Source organism: Colossoma macropomum, unplaced genomic scaffold (assembly GCF_904425465.1).
Source record: "Colossoma macropomum unplaced genomic scaffold, Colossoma_macropomum, whole genome shotgun sequence".
Lineage (NCBI taxonomy): Eukaryota > Metazoa > Chordata > Actinopteri > Characiformes > Serrasalmidae > Colossoma > Colossoma macropomum.
The window spans coordinates 31,135,153-31,151,797 of record NW_023494796.1 but is presented as its reverse complement, the minus strand read 5'-3'; the positions used below and the strand labels follow the sequence as shown (position 1 = coordinate 31,151,797).

Below are 16,645 nucleotides of genomic sequence, written 5' to 3'. Positions count from 1 at the left end.
GCATTTTACACCGAACCACTGAGAAAGACTGTTTAACCATTTAATCATGCCAGAAATTTGAAAAATCCCCTTTAATGGTCTGAATCCTGCAGAGATTAAGAGTGTTTTCAGCAGAATATTGTAACATTTACAAGGTTAAAAATAAAGAACAAGACTTACATTTCAAAGATGCTTTTATTTTTAAAGAAAACAACTGTTTTTAATAAGAATGTAAAATTTTAATTTACAAGAAAAAGACTGCTTTTTATTTTTTATTGTTACTGATCACAGTTAAGTGGTGGTGTGCTTCACTGAACTGGCTGCTCTCGTCACGGCATGAACCACAGCATGAACACCAGGGAACCTGCAACACAAATATGTATATATATATAGTTATATATACATATATATAGTTTTTGAAATGTTTAAAGAAATTTACAATTTCACGTATGCATATCGCTGCTGTCGGAAAAAAACCTTGTATTTCATGATGAACGGACAAAAAGAAATGACCTAAAATGGCTTGGAAAGACGTCTGGTTCCATTGACTTACATTAAAAGTAAGTTTTTTCCATTTCCATTTTGGAAATACAAGGTTTTGTTCTGACAAAAGCGAACAAATGCTTTTCCTCCCAATAATGATCGGCAGCTCTGGAGGCGGATGCCACTAAATGCTAGTTCTGAGCCCCAAAGTGGCCTAATTTTGTTTTTTAAGCTTAAAAATAATCTATAAGGTAATAACGTCCCACACTTTCAATACATCGGTTGTTTTTTTTCCACCCATGTCATCACCTGCTTTGTGTGTAGTTTGTCTATGGGTGTGACGTAATTGGTTACCAAGGCACAGATCAACAATCTGATTGGTCATTGCCCAGCTCATTTGCATAAAGTTTGTCCAGAAGAAGACAACACAGTGAGCAACAGAGTGCGGTGTCAGTTATAAGCACTCGTCTTATCATGGTAGAGCACATTCAGACATTCATGTTTGATGTAAATTGCCAATAAAAATCAAATGAAGCAAAAAAGGCAATTAACTTTGTATGACATCACTAACATACTGCCTCAAATTTCAGCACCCCCAACTTAAAACACCTTGCTGCATCCGTAGCATTATCACTACTGGAAAGCTAGCAAGCTAGCACACATGGAAGGGTGAAGGTATGTATGTTATCACAAATACATCATTTTCATATTCAATCTTTCATGTGTTTGAAAAGAAATAGTTACACTGAAGTAGATGCACATGGATTAAAATGTTAATGATGCTAGCATTATTACTACTGTGAAACTAGCAGGCTAGCAAACATGAATGGGTCAAAGTTGTTCGGTTTTACAAATATGTAACATTTGCGTAGGTATATGCTGTAAAATATCAAAAAAAAAGTTTTTGTGTTAAAAATATTCATTTACACTGAAAAAAGTTTCAAAAAGGTGAAAAGTGGTTGCACATGGACAAAATGGTCCATCAAAACAGTAATTTGGCATTTAGGCTTTGATACTTCAATAGTTGCATACAATGAACAAAATATTGAATTAAACTGTTAATCATCGGCTAAAATGTCATGAGGCCGTCTTGTCTCTTTTCTTCATATTGGGTTTGTGTCTGTTTTTTGTACTTTATTTAATGAAATAAAAATGTATATGTTTGCTAGACTTGTCTGACTTTAACAGTGTGCGAGCAATACTGTTTCTACTTTATTTAATTCAGGTTTTTTTTTCCTTCATGCACCTGTAGCAATCTAATTTTTACGGAGCGCAACAATAATTTTTGTTCTTTCCTTCATATTGGCTCTATTTTCATACGATTGGCAGTCACTGTGAAGCTCCTGCAGGCTAAACAAGATAACACTGCACAGTTTCTGTCCTATCGCCAACTCCACAATGACAATTTCCCAAGAAATATTTGTTGATATCCGTTTCCGTTAGATTACTGACATCTCTTTGACATTTGGCATACAAATAGGGATGATTAAGTGTTTTGCATGTGACGTAACCCATTTTGTTCACTTGACACATTTGAGTGATAATCATTCAAAGCTTTACATAATTAAACATTCCTCACCTGCAGAGAGAAGCTGACTGCAGTGCGGGAGGGAGGATGCGGAGGTTGAATTCCCATTGCCAGTGATTACGGTTGTGGTGTTCGTGGTGCTGTTGCTTGCTGATGCAGCCAAACTGCTGGAGGTGGCTTGGTTGGAGGAGGCTTGGTTGGAGGAAGCCATCGTGGACACCCTACTGGTTTGAGAAGCTGTTGTTGTTGGGCCTGACGTGGTGCTGGCCGCTGTAGCAGATGATGTGGTTACGGAGGCAGTGGATGAAGTCGTTCCGCTGATGCCTGTTGTCTGAGTGGCTGAAACCATGGTGGTTCCAGAAGTTGCAGAGGTTCCAAGAACAGTCGTAGCCCCGGTTGGAGCTGTGGTTCCAGAAGTTGCAGAGGTTCCAGAAGCACCTGTGGTTCCAGAAGTACCTGTAGCAGCAGATGAAGCCAGTGGTGTAGTCCCAACACTTGAGGCTGTATCTGTGCTTGGTAAAGAGCTGCCAGTAGTTGTAACGGACCCTGAAGTAACGCTTAAATCTGTTGTAGTGGCTGCGGCCATCCGAGCTGTGCTGACCAGGAGAAGAATGACAGGAAATCTCCAGCGCTCCATCTTCGACAGCGCAGCACGAGATGTGTTGACAGAATGGAAACAGATGAATGGTTATATGAATACTTGAGGACACCGAGGAACAGAAATACTGGAGGAAGTCATAGTCAAATTCAAATAGTCATAGTCAAATCCAGCCCAGTGAACAAAGTGAAAAAACATGAAGTGCAGCTATTCAGGAACTCGAAATGCCAGCAACATAAGCTTCCAGCAAATCAGTTCCTCCTTCTCACAGCTGTACAATATTAACGAAGTGATGCAGGTCTTAAAGGGGAATTTGGAGTTCAGGTGGAAACTTACTGATTTCTTTACAGTGGTGGTGATAGAAACCAGAGAATACAATGTCTTCCAACACAAATATAGCCATTTTATTTACTATCCAAAAGCACCAGTAAACCTACACTTAACTTCTGAGTTTTATGTCGCTGTTGTCGGAAGAAAACCTCGTATCTCCAAAATGGTAACTTTACAGGAGAAGGAAAAAACCTTCTTTACTTTTAATGTCAATGGAACCAGACTCCACCAAGTCATTTTGGGCTGTTTCTTCTGGTCCATTAATCATGATTTTATGAAATCATTAATTTACACACAATGTGAAGAACAAAAACATCTTTCCAAGTCATTTTGGGCCATTTCTTTTAGTCCATTGATCATGAAATTCATACACAATATAAAGGGTAACAGTATTTTCATATTATGTCAAAAAATGAAAAACGACAAAAATGGAGATATGAGGTTTTCTTCCGACAACATAATATATATAAAATGCCGCAGTAGAAAGACAAAGCATGCTTTTGAATGTACAGTAGCTCTTAACTGAACTAATCAGCTTATAATAAAGTTATATTTTTTCACAGATTTGGTTTTTACCTTTCTCTTGTCTTCAGGTTGATGCAGCCTTCCAGTGAGAACCTTTCAGTTTCTTTAAATACAAAAAGTTTCTTTAGGAAATACAAAACATTCCCCCCTTACAAAAGCTAGACTCCCTTACAAAACCTACTACCAAGGCCTAACAGTACATTCGTTAACTCGTTTCTATGTTAAATGATAACTAGAGCTATTATACTTTGGTTCTGTCACTGTTATCAGCAATTAAACAATCAGAAATGCTAGAATCAATACTGCTATTGATCCCTGGCCCAGCTAAGCTCCCTGTGTGTCTGGCTGCTGAGAGTTGTCAATAAGAACTGCATCAGTCTCCAGGCCCCAGACTTTCTCCAGTCAGAGAGATGTGTCTCCAGGGAGTCCTTATAAACAATGGTGCAGTATGTGATCCTAGTGATGGACAGGAGGTTGTCCATGGCTTTAGCAACATTGTTACTGACCCCCCATGAACATGTGCTGACGCGCTTGATAATCACAGGGTTTGACAGAGCATTCGGATTAGGGCCTCCGACACTTCCGAGGCAAGTGCATTGTTTTGAGCTATTTTTCATGGGGCTTTCGTCAGCTAGCAACCCAAAACAAGGATGAATAAGCATGAGGAGAAAAATACTGGTGCACAAATGAGGAGGTCAGTTTAGTTCATATGTACAGGTGGAAAAGCAACTGCAGACAATTAGTCACACCTAGCAACAGAGCTGGGACTTCTTTGTTAAAACTATGGGCGGTTTAACCTCTTGAAATCCCAGGCTTATTAGTCAATAACTACAGGGGCTTCAGTGTAAACCGACTGAGCTATTCTTAGATCAGAGACGTGTGTAATAAAACTTTGGGATCTGGCCATTAAAGGGGTTAAAGTTTCTAGTTAATAGTTTCCATTTAGTTCAGAATTTTTAAGAAACTTAAGTCATTCACACAGTACCGTGCTCAAGTCAGACCACGATTCATTTACTGTGTTTCCAACCAAAACAGCCATTAAGGATCAAGTAAATACAACCAACTACTAAGACGGAACTTTGGAGGTGTAAGAATAATATCCCTGCAGATTTCTATGAGAAACGTTTACTTTTAATGTGAGTCAGTGAAACCAGACATCTTTCCAAGTAATTTTGGGCTGTTTCTTTTGGTCCATTCTTCATTAAATTTTACACACAGTGTAAAGGGCAACAGGCATTTTCAAATTATGTCAAAAACTGAAAAACGACAAAAATGTAGATACAAAGTTTTCTTCCGACAACAGCGAAATGGTGGTCTCTGACTTTGGCACAGCACTGTATTGACACTAATGCTGTATATCATATCAAAGCTCTTGGCTGCTCCTGTAGTTTGTTCTTTCATTTTAATGCTCGGAGCTCTGAGCTGAAGCAACTCGTGTGTGCTAATGGAGCTCCTCGTGTTGCATGTCTGAGTCATTCTATTGAAAAGAGTGCCATTTTTGTCCATCTGACACAATATATAAGGAACTAAAATCTGCTAATGTGTTTTTTTCATATATGAACTTCATTTATATGATGTAATATGATGTATTGCAAGTAAAAAAAGGGGTAGTTTTTATTAAGAATACAGGAATTTTTATGTGCCTATAGGCAGCTACTGAAGCTCAATCTTAAATAGGAATAAATTAAATTAACATTAAACCTTTGCCCTGCTCTGATGTATGTTTCCAAATTAACACAAAATTAACTGAATAAAGAGTCATCGGGTTTTGCTTTGGACCTATTTGAACTTATTTAGCCATAAAAAATTATATATTTTCACATTAAATGACATGATACCTTAAAGCCTTTAGAGGAACTATTTCACAAGTTGGCAAATTTTGCCTCTATTCAACATATTTCAACAATTTTTTGCAACATTCACACAAAGGTCATGTAATTTACTGTTCAAAAACTGTTATAAAACTTTGATAGTTTGATAGTAAAATGATACATACAGTTGTATGCAAACATTTGGGCACCCTGGTCAAATGGCACTTGCTGATTTGTTAGTGTGATGCCACTGGCTCAACATCAAGGTACATAAGACTGTGCGTTTTATGAATTTGGCTCATGGTGTGTTTGTTTTTTTTTTTACAGCTTCAAGACAAAAATGTCCTAAATTGGTAAGAAAACAGACAAACAGATGAAACAACCAAACGTCTTAAGACCAACCAAATGACTCTGACTTTAAGTGCTTTTTACAAAAGCTACACATCGATTCATTGGTTAAAATTGAAAGGGCAAAAATATTTATGTTTGGTTGTTAAGGGTCAGTGTTGGACTTTGTTACATATAATTATGTTTGGCCAAATTATTGTTTTATTTTATTTTATATTTATTTATTTAAGTGAAAAGAAGGTTAGAGACTTTATAACTGGAAGGGCCCAAAATTATGCATGCCACAATTCCTATTTTATTTTTTCTATTGTTTTCTATTTTAAAGGATGTAATCTGGCCAGGGGTTCACAAACCCCACAAAAAGACAAAAAAAGATATAATTTATTGACTTAATGAAAATTTTAATTAGCGTGTCTGTCTGGCACCAATCTTGTGTAATGACACATCTGCATCTTTGAGCCTGCTGGCTAAAAGAAAAATGATCACTTTTTCACAGTTACTGCTTGATAAATCAATTTCTTTTTGCTCTTTACCATTTTTCCCCACGTTTTTAATGTTACAGAAAGAGCATCGGACTTAATGTGAAGATTTCAGTGTGTTAATGCCTTAAATATCGACTCACGACGACTGAAAATTAAACAGTGTGGAAAAATGGACAATGAATTAAAAATGACAATGAATTAAAAAAATTCCACTTTTTTAATTCATTGTCATAAATATCAGTAATTCGGTAAGTGGTCCCAGCCCTAATTTGCAATAAACAACAGCAAGCGAAAATGATTTGTATCCCTTTTATTATTTTTTTTTCAGCTGTTCATCGTATTACACAGAATTAGCCACACAAGGAATTTTGATTGTATTGTTATACATTTTTAAACTTCTTTTTTTTGTTAATAATATTAATATCCCCCTTTTTTTAAATACTAATGCTAGAAAAGATTACACAACAACTAGCACACTGATGTCTAACCTGTGAGAACACTGAGACAGTAACCTAGCACAACAGAAAAAAAAACGATTAAAAATCGGTATGACTGCAGAGAAAAGGAGTAAAATAAAAAACAAGAGGACGAGCATTTACATTCACTCAGCTCCGCCCCCAACTTTGACACTTTGTCCCTTCTTGTTTTTTTTTAAACTATATCCGACCCCCTTTTTCCCTTTTTTTGGTAGAGACTAATTAGAAATGGAAATCAGAGAGGAGTCAACGTCATCATCTGGTATTTAAGCGCTGTAACTGCATTCTTTATTGAAGGCGCGTTCCTATAGTGACGGACTCAAACGATACCTTGTGCCCGGCCCACTCACGTCAACAGTCAACGTTCTTCTGCTCCAACCTCAAACACTAAAGTGGACAAAGGAAAGGACTCCTATAAAGACAGTTCACAAGCTAACTGGACACATAAGCACAAGAACGAGCTCGTCAAACACTAAAGTCTTGGACGGGATCCCCGGCAAAGTCATTTCACCATTGTCCGACAGGGTCGATGTTTCAGGGCAGTGCTATGCTGAATATAATGGCTTCTACAACACATTTATGGCGTTGTTGCAAATCATAAACAGTACTGGTCTCAGATTTTACTGGCTAGTCATTTGGCTAGTCACAGTCATCTTGGAAAACAGGCTAATTTATTAGGATATCAGGCAGTACCTTTGGAGCTGGGACAGAGACCACCAATGCCAATTTGCTATTGATATCAGCAGCTGATTATCCGTGAAGAGAAAGAGGCTTTTAGGTTAAGCGCTAAGTAGCTACAACCTGTTGGCAGTGTAGGGGCTGGTTAGCAAGCGAAAGGGGATTTTGGCAGCAAAGGATTCGTTGGCCTTATAGGTTGAAATGCTAGTCATCATTGTTAGGAGTGACTCCCTCCAGTTGTGCTTTCGAGGCTAATATATGTGTCGCGCACTTCAACGCCAAGTCTGTTTACCCTCTATATACAGGAATTAGCTCAGAGTTAGCATAGTTTCGCAAAGGGATTAGCTTAAAATTTACCACATGTTCAATCTTTCACTCTCTTTACTGTCCAGAACATTCTATCACTAATGATCTGAACTCAGAACGACTGAAATATGATAAGATTTATTTCTTCATTATTTTGTTGTTCGGTTACATGTGGCTAGCAGCTGCTTAGCGAATTAGCAATGAAGGAGGAAGCTGTGTCCCCAACAAAACACAAAGAAAAAAAAGAAAGAAAAAGAAAAATGTGTGTTAACTGTCAAATGTAACATGGTTCATAACAACTGAAGCTTTCAGGCATTTGAGCAAACGAACAACGTATGTGATTAGCTTAAGAGTTAGCATACCATCACAAAGTGATTAGCTTAAAATTTACCACATGTTCAAACTGTGTTTATAATTCAGACAGACCTTCTGTTCTGTCCAGAGAAATGTGAGTGATAATGGTTTAATAGCAGCGGAATCAGTGACATATGATAAAAAAGGGTAATTTATTTTATTATGTGTTGCTAGCAGTGAAATAGCTTAGCCATGGAGAGTCTGTGATGGCGGCATCTCTAAGAAAACAGAGGTAAGAAAAAGAAAAATGTCTGCTAAAAAAGGAGCAGTAACCACTGACGTTTTAGGGGATTTATTTGAGAAATTGTAGGACTTATGATCAGCTTAGCAGTTAGTTTACCATCACAAAGTGATTTGCTTACAATTTACCACAAGTTCAAACTTTGTTCATGATTCAGACTGACTCTCTGTTCTGCCCAGAGAAATCTATGAGCGATATTGATCTAATAGCAGCAGAATCAGTGACAGATTATCTAAAAAAAAATGAATTGGATGACATGAAACATGAATTATTTTGTTACATGTGGCTTAGCAGAGAATTAGCTCACAGTGGGTCAGTGGTGGAGGCCACAGTCCCAACAAAACAGAAAGAAATCAAAAAGGAAGAAAAGAAAAATCTGTAGGTGAAAAAGGATCAGTTGCTAAATGTAATGTGGTTCATTAGCTCTGGAGTTCTCAGGCATTTATTTGCAAAAGTGTAGGACCTGTGATTGGTTTAGCTCCATCATAAATTTAGGGATTAGCTTAGAGATGGGTGTTTATTCAAACTTTGTTCATGATTTAGACAGACCATCCTTCTGCCCAGCAAGTTACGAGTGGTAGGGGCTGGCTGAGAGCAATAAAAGTGTTTACCTGGCCACTCAAACCAATGATGACCAACTTAGTGACCCCTACTGGCTGAAAATGGAATGGCAGCCTAGAACAGAAGCACAGTATAGAGCTCTACGAAGTCTGAAGAATCAAAACCTTTACCCATGTTGCTCTTTTGTCCTTATACAACTCAACACATCCATGATCCATATGCTCACACGTCATCGAAAAGAAAGAAAAACACGCTTAGCTTGACAAGGGCGAAAGAATTCAGGCATGCAGTTTAGAGCAGGCAAACATACCAACGTCCCATTCTTTCCTGAAACCAACTAAGAATTATTAGTTACAGCATTTACTTTACCCACCCTCTTTTTTGCTTCCTTCTAAACAGGGCAAATGGAAGACATGAGCTGGCTGCCACTGAAAGACACCAGTATTCAGCCGAGACCTGTTGCCACACGAGGCCCACACGACCGGTAAGTAAAGACCATAATACTCTGCCTTCATCTCAGCAGCAGGATTGGAAAAATTAAAGAATACAAAATTACAAATAATGTGAAGAAAAGAAAAAGAAAACACCAAAGAGTATTCAAAAAGAAGTTGACATACACACATTATGAGTATTTCTACTCTATTATCCATTTTTTTCTCTATTTTTTTGTCAACATGTAATTAAGAGATTTGTTATTTTTTATTACATTATTGTTATTGTCATTATTTATATATATAATCATAATTAATATTCATATTAGAAGTATTACTATTGGTTAACACTACATTTGGATCTCTCTACAGGCCCTGCCCGTGCCGCAGAGGTTAAAGGGCTCTAACGTCTGGCAGACGGGTTGACAGAGGGAAGGAGAGACGGTGCTTTCTTCTCTCCTTCACTCCCCACGTCGCTTCTCGCGGCCGTTTGCTCTCACTCCCCCGCGAACCTCTCTGCTCTCGCTTTCCCCCAACGTACGAGATGAACGAATCGTATGATGAGAATGAGATTAAGTTTGGTAAGAGGAGATTCTCTGCGTTTCTCTTTTCTCTCTCTCTGTGTAGGTCACTCGCCCTCTCTTTCTTGCTCACTTTACATGGTACTTTTGACGAACGGATATGACTGATTTGTTTTGACTTTCTCATAGCAGTGCCTCCACCTTCATCCATCCATCCATCCACCTCTCTCTCTCTCTCTCTCTCTCTCTCTCCCTTTTCAGCAGGACACCTCCATGGTGTTGGAGGGGCTAGGGGGCAGGTTTCCGCCCTGCGAGCCCTGGGAGAGGGTGCGGGACCGTGAGCGAGAGCCCTCGATGGAGTAGGAGGAAGAGAGGGAGGCGGTGCGCGAGCGAGACAGGCGGGTCATGCAGGACGAAGCCACTGATGGAGGATAAATGAGAGAAAGAGAAAAAAGAGCATGCGTTAGTGCTGGAAACAGAAGATTCAGTGGTAATAAGACCAGAATGCAATGCTGGGTGATAATGGTAAAAATATATCACAATACTTGAAGATATATACTATTTTACAATACGTATTTTTTTTTTTTTGTTTGGGGAAGGGGGAAATGGGGGCAGCGAATAAACTATTTACGAAGAAACAGAAGGATAAAAATTAAAACAAGTAGCCAAAATAAACTAAAACAAAGGCATAACAGGCCAACATACCATCAATTTCTTGCTTACTTTACAACTTATGTACGTTCCGTTTCGCTGATGTCGGAACAAAACCTTGCAACCCCTTCTTTGTCATTTTTCAGTTTTTTACATAAGTTAAAAACGTCTGTTGCCGTTTAAATAGTGTGTACATTTTATTATGAATGCACCAAAAGAAATGGCCCAAACTTACTTGGAAAAAAAGGTCTAATTACATTGACTTACATTAAAAGTAAAGCATGTTTTTGCTTCTCTTGTAAAGGCACCTGTTTGGAGATAAAGTTTTCTTCCGACAACAGCAACTGGTTGTTGTTTACGTTTTTCATGACGCACGTTATGATACAGTTGTCCGCTGCTCTAAAAGTACTGATGGAGCTCATGATATACTCAGTGAAGTGCACAGTGATGTAATAAACCATGATGGCGATAACATTGCATAATATCTGCTCTATCAGAGGAACAGAAGCCGTAATAAATTAGATCAGCAAACATTAGCGCAATGCTATGCGCCATAAATCGTGGCTTATCTCTTCCTAATGGATATTGCTTTCTGCAGGCCATAAAAAATTTTCAAGCCATTGTGGGCTACTTACTGTATCCCATTCCCTGGATGAAGTACTTGAAAGCCTCAGTCAGCTTGCTGGGCTGCAGGAGAAAAATCCAAAAAGAATGCTAAATGATCCCATCCTTATAATTATTCATTCATTATTCACATCATGAGCAGTTCAACTGAAAAAACAACTCAATTTGGAAAAGTTCTATGGCGATTTGTTACCTGAGTGAGCTGTGGCATCCCGCCAGCATCAGCCATCTGCGGAAAATGATGAGGGACGCAGAGAAAAAACGGTAATTAAAACATACAAACCCCAAATATAATAATTTATTAATTTATTACATTTCTACGGAGCCCTGCTGGTGACATCCTGTATAAATAAAAATAATATGTGGCCACGACTTAGTAAGGCATGGGAACAAGATAAGTTGTGGCCACAACTTCGTAAGGTGTGGAAATGAGATCCTAAAATGTGGCCACAACTTAGGCATGGGAACAAGATCCTAATGTGTGGCCACGACTTAGTAAGGCGTGGGAACGGGATTCTAATGTGTGGCCATGACTTAGTAAGGCATAAGAACAAGATCCTAGTGTGTTTCCATGACTTAGTAAGGCATGGGAACAAGATAAGTCGTGGCCATCACTTAGTAAGGCGTGGGAACAAGATCCTAATGTGTGGCCATGACTTAGTAAGGTGTGGAAATGAGATCCTAATGTGTGGCCATGACTTAGTAAGGCGCGGGAACGGGATTCTAATGTGTGGCCATGACTTAGTAAGGCATGAGAACAAGATAAGTCGTGGCCACAACTTCGTAAGCCGTGGGAACGAGATCCTAAAATGTGGCCACAACTTAGTCAGGCATGGGAATGAGATCCTAGTGTGTTTCCATGACTTAGTAAGGCATGGGAACAAGACAAGTCGTGGCCATCACTTAGTAAGGCGTGGGAACAAGATCCTAATGTGTGGCCATGACTTAGTAAGGTGTGGAAATGAGATCCTAATGTGTGGCCACGACTTAGTAAGGCATGGGAACAAGATAAGTTGTGGCCACAACTTCGTAAGGCGTGGGAACGAGATCCTAATATGTGGCCATGATTTAGTAAGGCATGATCTCGTTCCCACGCCTTACTAAGTGGTGGCCACAACTTAATTATCTGATTTCCACACCTTACTAATTCATGGCCATGGATTATGATCTCGTTCCCACACATTAATAAGGCGTGACCATGCAGTATTTTTATTTATATGGGATTTCACCAGCTGGGCTCTGTAAATTTCTATCATGAACTCTTTTTGACAAGCTATAAAATAAAGTGCCTGGTACACATAAATATAATTAAGAAGTAATAAAATAAGCAAGTTATGAGGCTGATGTAGCTAAAAAGTAATGGAAGTCCTTGAGACTTAAAACCTTTCTGGGTCACAGACTTTTATACTGGCATTTTATTCCCAGTGCAAAGTCCCACTGACTAAAGCAGCAAATTGTGGACATCAAATATGTCTTGGACTGTATTTTGGGGAAAAACTGCATTTTTCAGTAAATCGCTGCTTTACAAGCTTGGCTGTTTCAGGAAGCAGCACGTGGCACATGCGCACTACCTTCAGGAATGAGGTTGTAGTTGGGTCCAGTTTGCTGTTGCACTCCACCTGGTGGAATAAACAGAAAACTCAGCGACTTTCTTACACCAAGGCTGCTGTGCAGCAGTGAAAAATTCATAGGAATAAACAAAACTACTTACTGCAGCATCCTCATATGGCGCCTGGTCCCCTACCACCAGCATGACAGGACATCTGCGCGCACAGAAAGAAAGAAAAGATAGAGGAGAGAAGGTGATGATAAAAATCTGTACCGTATAATCATTTGAATTATTTGACCTTTTCCTTTTACATGACATTCTGACAGACTCATTATTCCCTATTACGAGACTTAGACTCACTTGAGAGTGCTGTTGCGGTCAATGTTCAGATCCCTGCGACTGAAAGTGAAAGAAGAGAGAGAAAAAGGGGTTTAAAAAGAATTGCTTCGTTTTAAACTAAGTGTGGCCACATTTATAGGAAAGGATGTTTTGCTTATTCATAAAATTTTCCGTAATGTTGTGTAATGGCAGCTGATTAGGAACGCTTGTTTATGCATGAAGGACAACAAAACCACTGAATTTTTTCATAATGTATTTTAAATTGTGGACTTCAATATAAAACTTAAACTGAATATTTTGTAAGATTTTTCTTAAAAGTACTTCGAAGTAATTTAAGACAAAATCTTAGCACTGAAATCACTATTAGAGTATTTTTATAAGTCATGGAAATTCAGGGCGAAAATATAAAGGCCAACAATTAAGTAAAACACTTTAAACAGGGTTGCCAAGTATGATACTTGTATTTGTGACTAAGACAGAATATTACTGTTATAATTCTGTGCACATATGTACGTCTATGACTATGGTCAGTAAATATATTTACTTGCAGATAAGTGAGAATGTATGTGTGAGGCTCTGAAACCAAATATGTAATCTTTTAAATCATTACTTTTCTGCTTAAACTAAATTTCATTCATTGAGTCTAAAAATCACTGTAAATAAACCTACAATCCTTTATATATTAATATTTTGATGTTGCTGCCCTTCAGAACCAGCTATTATTATCATATATGGCTGCATTAAGGATAGGAACAGAGCATGATCAGACTTTTTCGTGTCCCTGGAGCGTAGCTTGTCAGCTGTGTAACCTGTTTTCCTTTGTGCTATTGACTGTTTAGCCTACTGGCACCAGTGCCCCAGTTTACCTTTCTTGTGTGTGACATAGATGCATTAACATTGGTGCTTTTTTCTTTTTCCTTCTCTGCAGTTAACCACATACCTGTTTGTTAGTTCTTCTGGGTATTCAAACATCAAAATTAGTCAGAATGCACATCCTTAGATGGTATACCAATCATAAAAAACACTATAAGTAACTCATACCCATATTATCTTTATAGTCTTTATTATACAGTGTTTATTGTCGGGAAACCTTTTACAAAAGCTGCATATTTCATATTTCTTTAAAACTGAAAGGGCAAAACCTTTTCTTTTTTGCTTAGGTGCATATATATATAATACCTATAAAACATCCCAAAAATAAAAAAAAGTGTAAGCGCAAGACGGTACCTATTGTAGTTCTTCCAGAAGAGTTCGATGTTGGAGAGGTTGGGGGCTTTAGAGATTCTCTCTCTGTGTGACTGAACGAGCTCTGTGTTGCCCGAGGTTTCCTCCTGTACATACACGCACTCCCGTCATAACAGCTCAGGCTTTGAATATCCACAATATCCATAAACACGAGTAAACACACACAAACCTGACTGAAGAGGTGACTGAGAATCTGCTCGGTGAGAGAGGACGTCAGTGTGCTGATCTGGAACAAAAGATTGAGAAAAACAAAATTAATGACCTCATAAGATAAAACCAAGGCTACGTTCACATGTCAGGGTCTGGCCTAAACGTCAGATTTTTCAAAACCACTGTCATTGTTCAATATTGGCAGCATTTTAGATGTTGAAAAAATGTGTGCAAGGCCTGATTTGTACTGATGACAGATATCGGTACTTCAGAATATTACTATTGTTCCTCAGCTCCAGTCCTGGGGAACCACTGCCCTGCACAGTTCCATGTACTGTGTATTGTGCTCTAGTACCTAACCCAGCTCACGAAGGGTTTGATCATTTTTACAGAGATTTTAATCAGGTGTGTTGAGGCAAAGCTGTACCCATGAGTAAATGTTAAAGGATAGGATGTGTGGCAGGAGGAGTTGGCGGGTGGCGAGCCCGACTCCTCTTCATTCCCTCATAACGCTCCCCTCCAGGCAACGAGAGTAATGTCGGGGGGCTTAATTCAAGTGGTCACCTGAATTTCAGTATTCAGTATTCATGCTTTAGACTGTTGACACAGCATGGCTTGCATGCAGGGCAAAAGAACTGCACGTGGCTTGTAGCTTGTGATTTCACCACCTGCACAGAAAAACACCACCCTGGACCCAGACTGATGAGTATACAACTCCAGTCACATAATATACTTACGCCCTGTGCTTTTTTCGCTTACTCTCTCTCCCTCCTCCTCCTCTGCCTCAGCAGATAAATGAAGACCCAATCTTAAGAGGATCACAGGCTCCAGGGGGGCGAGCTGACTCTCTTCATCTTTGTCCCCCAGGAATTTCTTCTAGTCCTCCTCTAGCTGACCTCTTCTGGCAGACCACTCACATCCTCACACACCCTTTTGACTGCATCATGCAAGACTTGCTTCTTTTTCTTCTTTTCTTCTGTTTTTTCCTGCTTCCCTACATACTCAAACTCTTCTCTCTTATCTTTCCCCCTCCAAAAAATATAAATACATATGCCCCTCATGGGCTCTTTGGCTCTCTGCTGTATGTCATTATCCTTATTGCTCACTGGCTCAACAGGGCCACACACTGTGAATGCAGTTTATCATTATGCAAAGCCCTCACAAAAAAAAAAAAAACATGTTTAGATGTTAGTATGACAGCTATGTACCTTTTGGGCCGCCCAGTCCATCCAGCCACGAGCATTTGGGTCAATGTTGACCAGAACAAGACCTTCAACAGAGTCTGGATTACTCAGCTGAGAGAGAGAGAGAGAGAGAGAGAGAGAGAGAGAGAGAGAGAGAGAGAGAGTTTAAATAACTGAATGCCAAACAATGCATGTTTGTATTGTTCTTTAGAAAAATGTTAATATTCTTAGTATATTCTTCATTCTACAGTAATTCCAACAGATTCTGGCTTCAGCACTCTGCTATTAATACCTCATGCAAGCACAGGCGTGACTATTGTTGAACACTCTGGTATTTTGTTTGCATTTGAAACGAAATCTCACTAAACCCAGAACTGAGTTACACAAAACTATTGTCACAAGGAGAGATAGGGAGTGAAAAAGAAATAGAGAGAGATAGAGGGAGGCTTACCGTGAACTTTGAAAGGACATAAGCTCCTGCTCCAACACCAACACCAATCACGGAGCGGAAACTGTACCAGTGGAAACACACAGAGCAGCAGTTTAACCCCTTAAAGGCTTTTTACCTACTAAGGCTTATTATTCAGTAACAATGTGGACTGCATGTAAAAACTGGCTGAGCTACTCTTTTATATAGGTTATAGAAAGGTGTGAATTCTAAAATATATGAAGGGTAATAACTACACGCCAACAAACTAAGTACAATGTATAGAACCATGATTAAACTTTACAAAAAACATAACACCAAACCTAATGTTTGTAAGTATTATGATGAGGAAAGTTTCTATTTCCACTAGTTTCCATTGCGGCCAGTCAGACTAGCTCTTTTGAGGTAAAGTACATTAGAAAAGTCAAACTCCAACCCAAGAAAGACCCAAAATGCACTGGAAAGCCAACGTGAGGACTATTCCTCTAATTTAATCAGTATGAGATGTGTACGTATTAGACGTCCTCATAGCTGTGGCTTGAATAGGGCTGAAAGATGAATCTATTTTTATATTTACATTGCAATTTGGAAGAATGCAATTTTCAAATTGCAAGAGCTGCAATTTTTGTTGTAGTCTTACAGTCTTTTATCAGCAATGTTGATATTCAATAAAACAATGAAGTTTTACCGCATAAAATGGAGCTTAAGAACTGCTGTGACATCACAGGCACAAACAATTTGTAGGCTGGCGCACTGTGTTAACAGTTCAAGTCTCAAACCAGAAAAAATACACGCTGGTCGTCTTAGCCAAAAACAAGGCCCAT

At 38.8% G+C, this 16,645-nt stretch overlaps 2 protein-coding genes across 3 annotated transcripts in view; both read right to left on the bottom strand.

Moving 5' to 3' along the window:
• Window positions 1-246: 246 nt before the first annotated feature.
• Window positions 247-3,609, bottom strand: LOC118816919 (sericin-1-like). 2 transcript variants are annotated; one of them, XM_036583521.1, is made up of 3 exons: window positions 3,495-3,609; window positions 2,042-2,627; window positions 247-343 (listed from the first exon to the last, which is right to left on the bottom strand). In XM_036583521.1, the coding sequence occupies exons 2-3, from the start codon at window positions 2,625-2,627 to the stop codon at window positions 309-311; spliced, it is 621 nt and encodes a 206-aa protein (XP_036439414.1). In that variant the 5' UTR covers window positions 3,495-3,609; the 3' UTR covers window positions 247-308. The 2 variants fall into 2 exon arrangements, with proteins under 2 accessions (XP_036439414.1, XP_036439413.1); XM_036583520.1 differs by lacking the exon at window positions 3,495-3,609 and having other exon boundaries at window positions 2,042-2,807.
• Window positions 3,610-6,379: 2,770 nt separating this feature from the next.
• ndrg2 (NDRG family member 2) overlaps window positions 6,380-16,645 on the bottom strand; it is a 49,450-nt gene continuing 39,184 nt past the window's right edge. Inside the window, exons 7-16 of the mRNA XM_036583324.1 lie at window positions 15,846-15,906; window positions 15,419-15,505; window positions 14,230-14,286; window positions 14,043-14,146; window positions 12,837-12,875; window positions 12,639-12,690; window positions 12,499-12,546; window positions 11,121-11,156; window positions 10,939-10,990; window positions 6,380-10,073 (exon numbers count right to left, since the gene is read on the bottom strand). Coding sequence (XP_036439217.1) covers window positions 9,910-10,073; window positions 10,939-10,990; window positions 11,121-11,156; window positions 12,499-12,546; window positions 12,639-12,690; window positions 12,837-12,875; window positions 14,043-14,146; window positions 14,230-14,286; window positions 15,419-15,505; window positions 15,846-15,906 — 700 coding nt within the window. The 3' untranslated portion in view covers window positions 6,380-9,909. The remainder of the gene's footprint in view (window positions 10,074-10,938; window positions 10,991-11,120; window positions 11,157-12,498; window positions 12,547-12,638; window positions 12,691-12,836; window positions 12,876-14,042; window positions 14,147-14,229; window positions 14,287-15,418; window positions 15,506-15,845; window positions 15,907-16,645) is intronic.

What these genes read in the sequence shown, in the direction of transcription:
- LOC118816919 (XM_036583521.1), bottom strand. Translation starts at nt 2,627, where the DNA reads ATGGAGCGCTGGAGATTTCCTGTCATTCTTCTCCTGGTCAGCACAGCT. An exon ending in CAGTCAGCTTCTCTCTGCAG is followed by an intron (nt 344 to 2,041) that starts GTGAGGAATGTT and finishes TTTGTGTTGCAG; the next exon opens with GTTCCCTGGTGTTCATGCTG.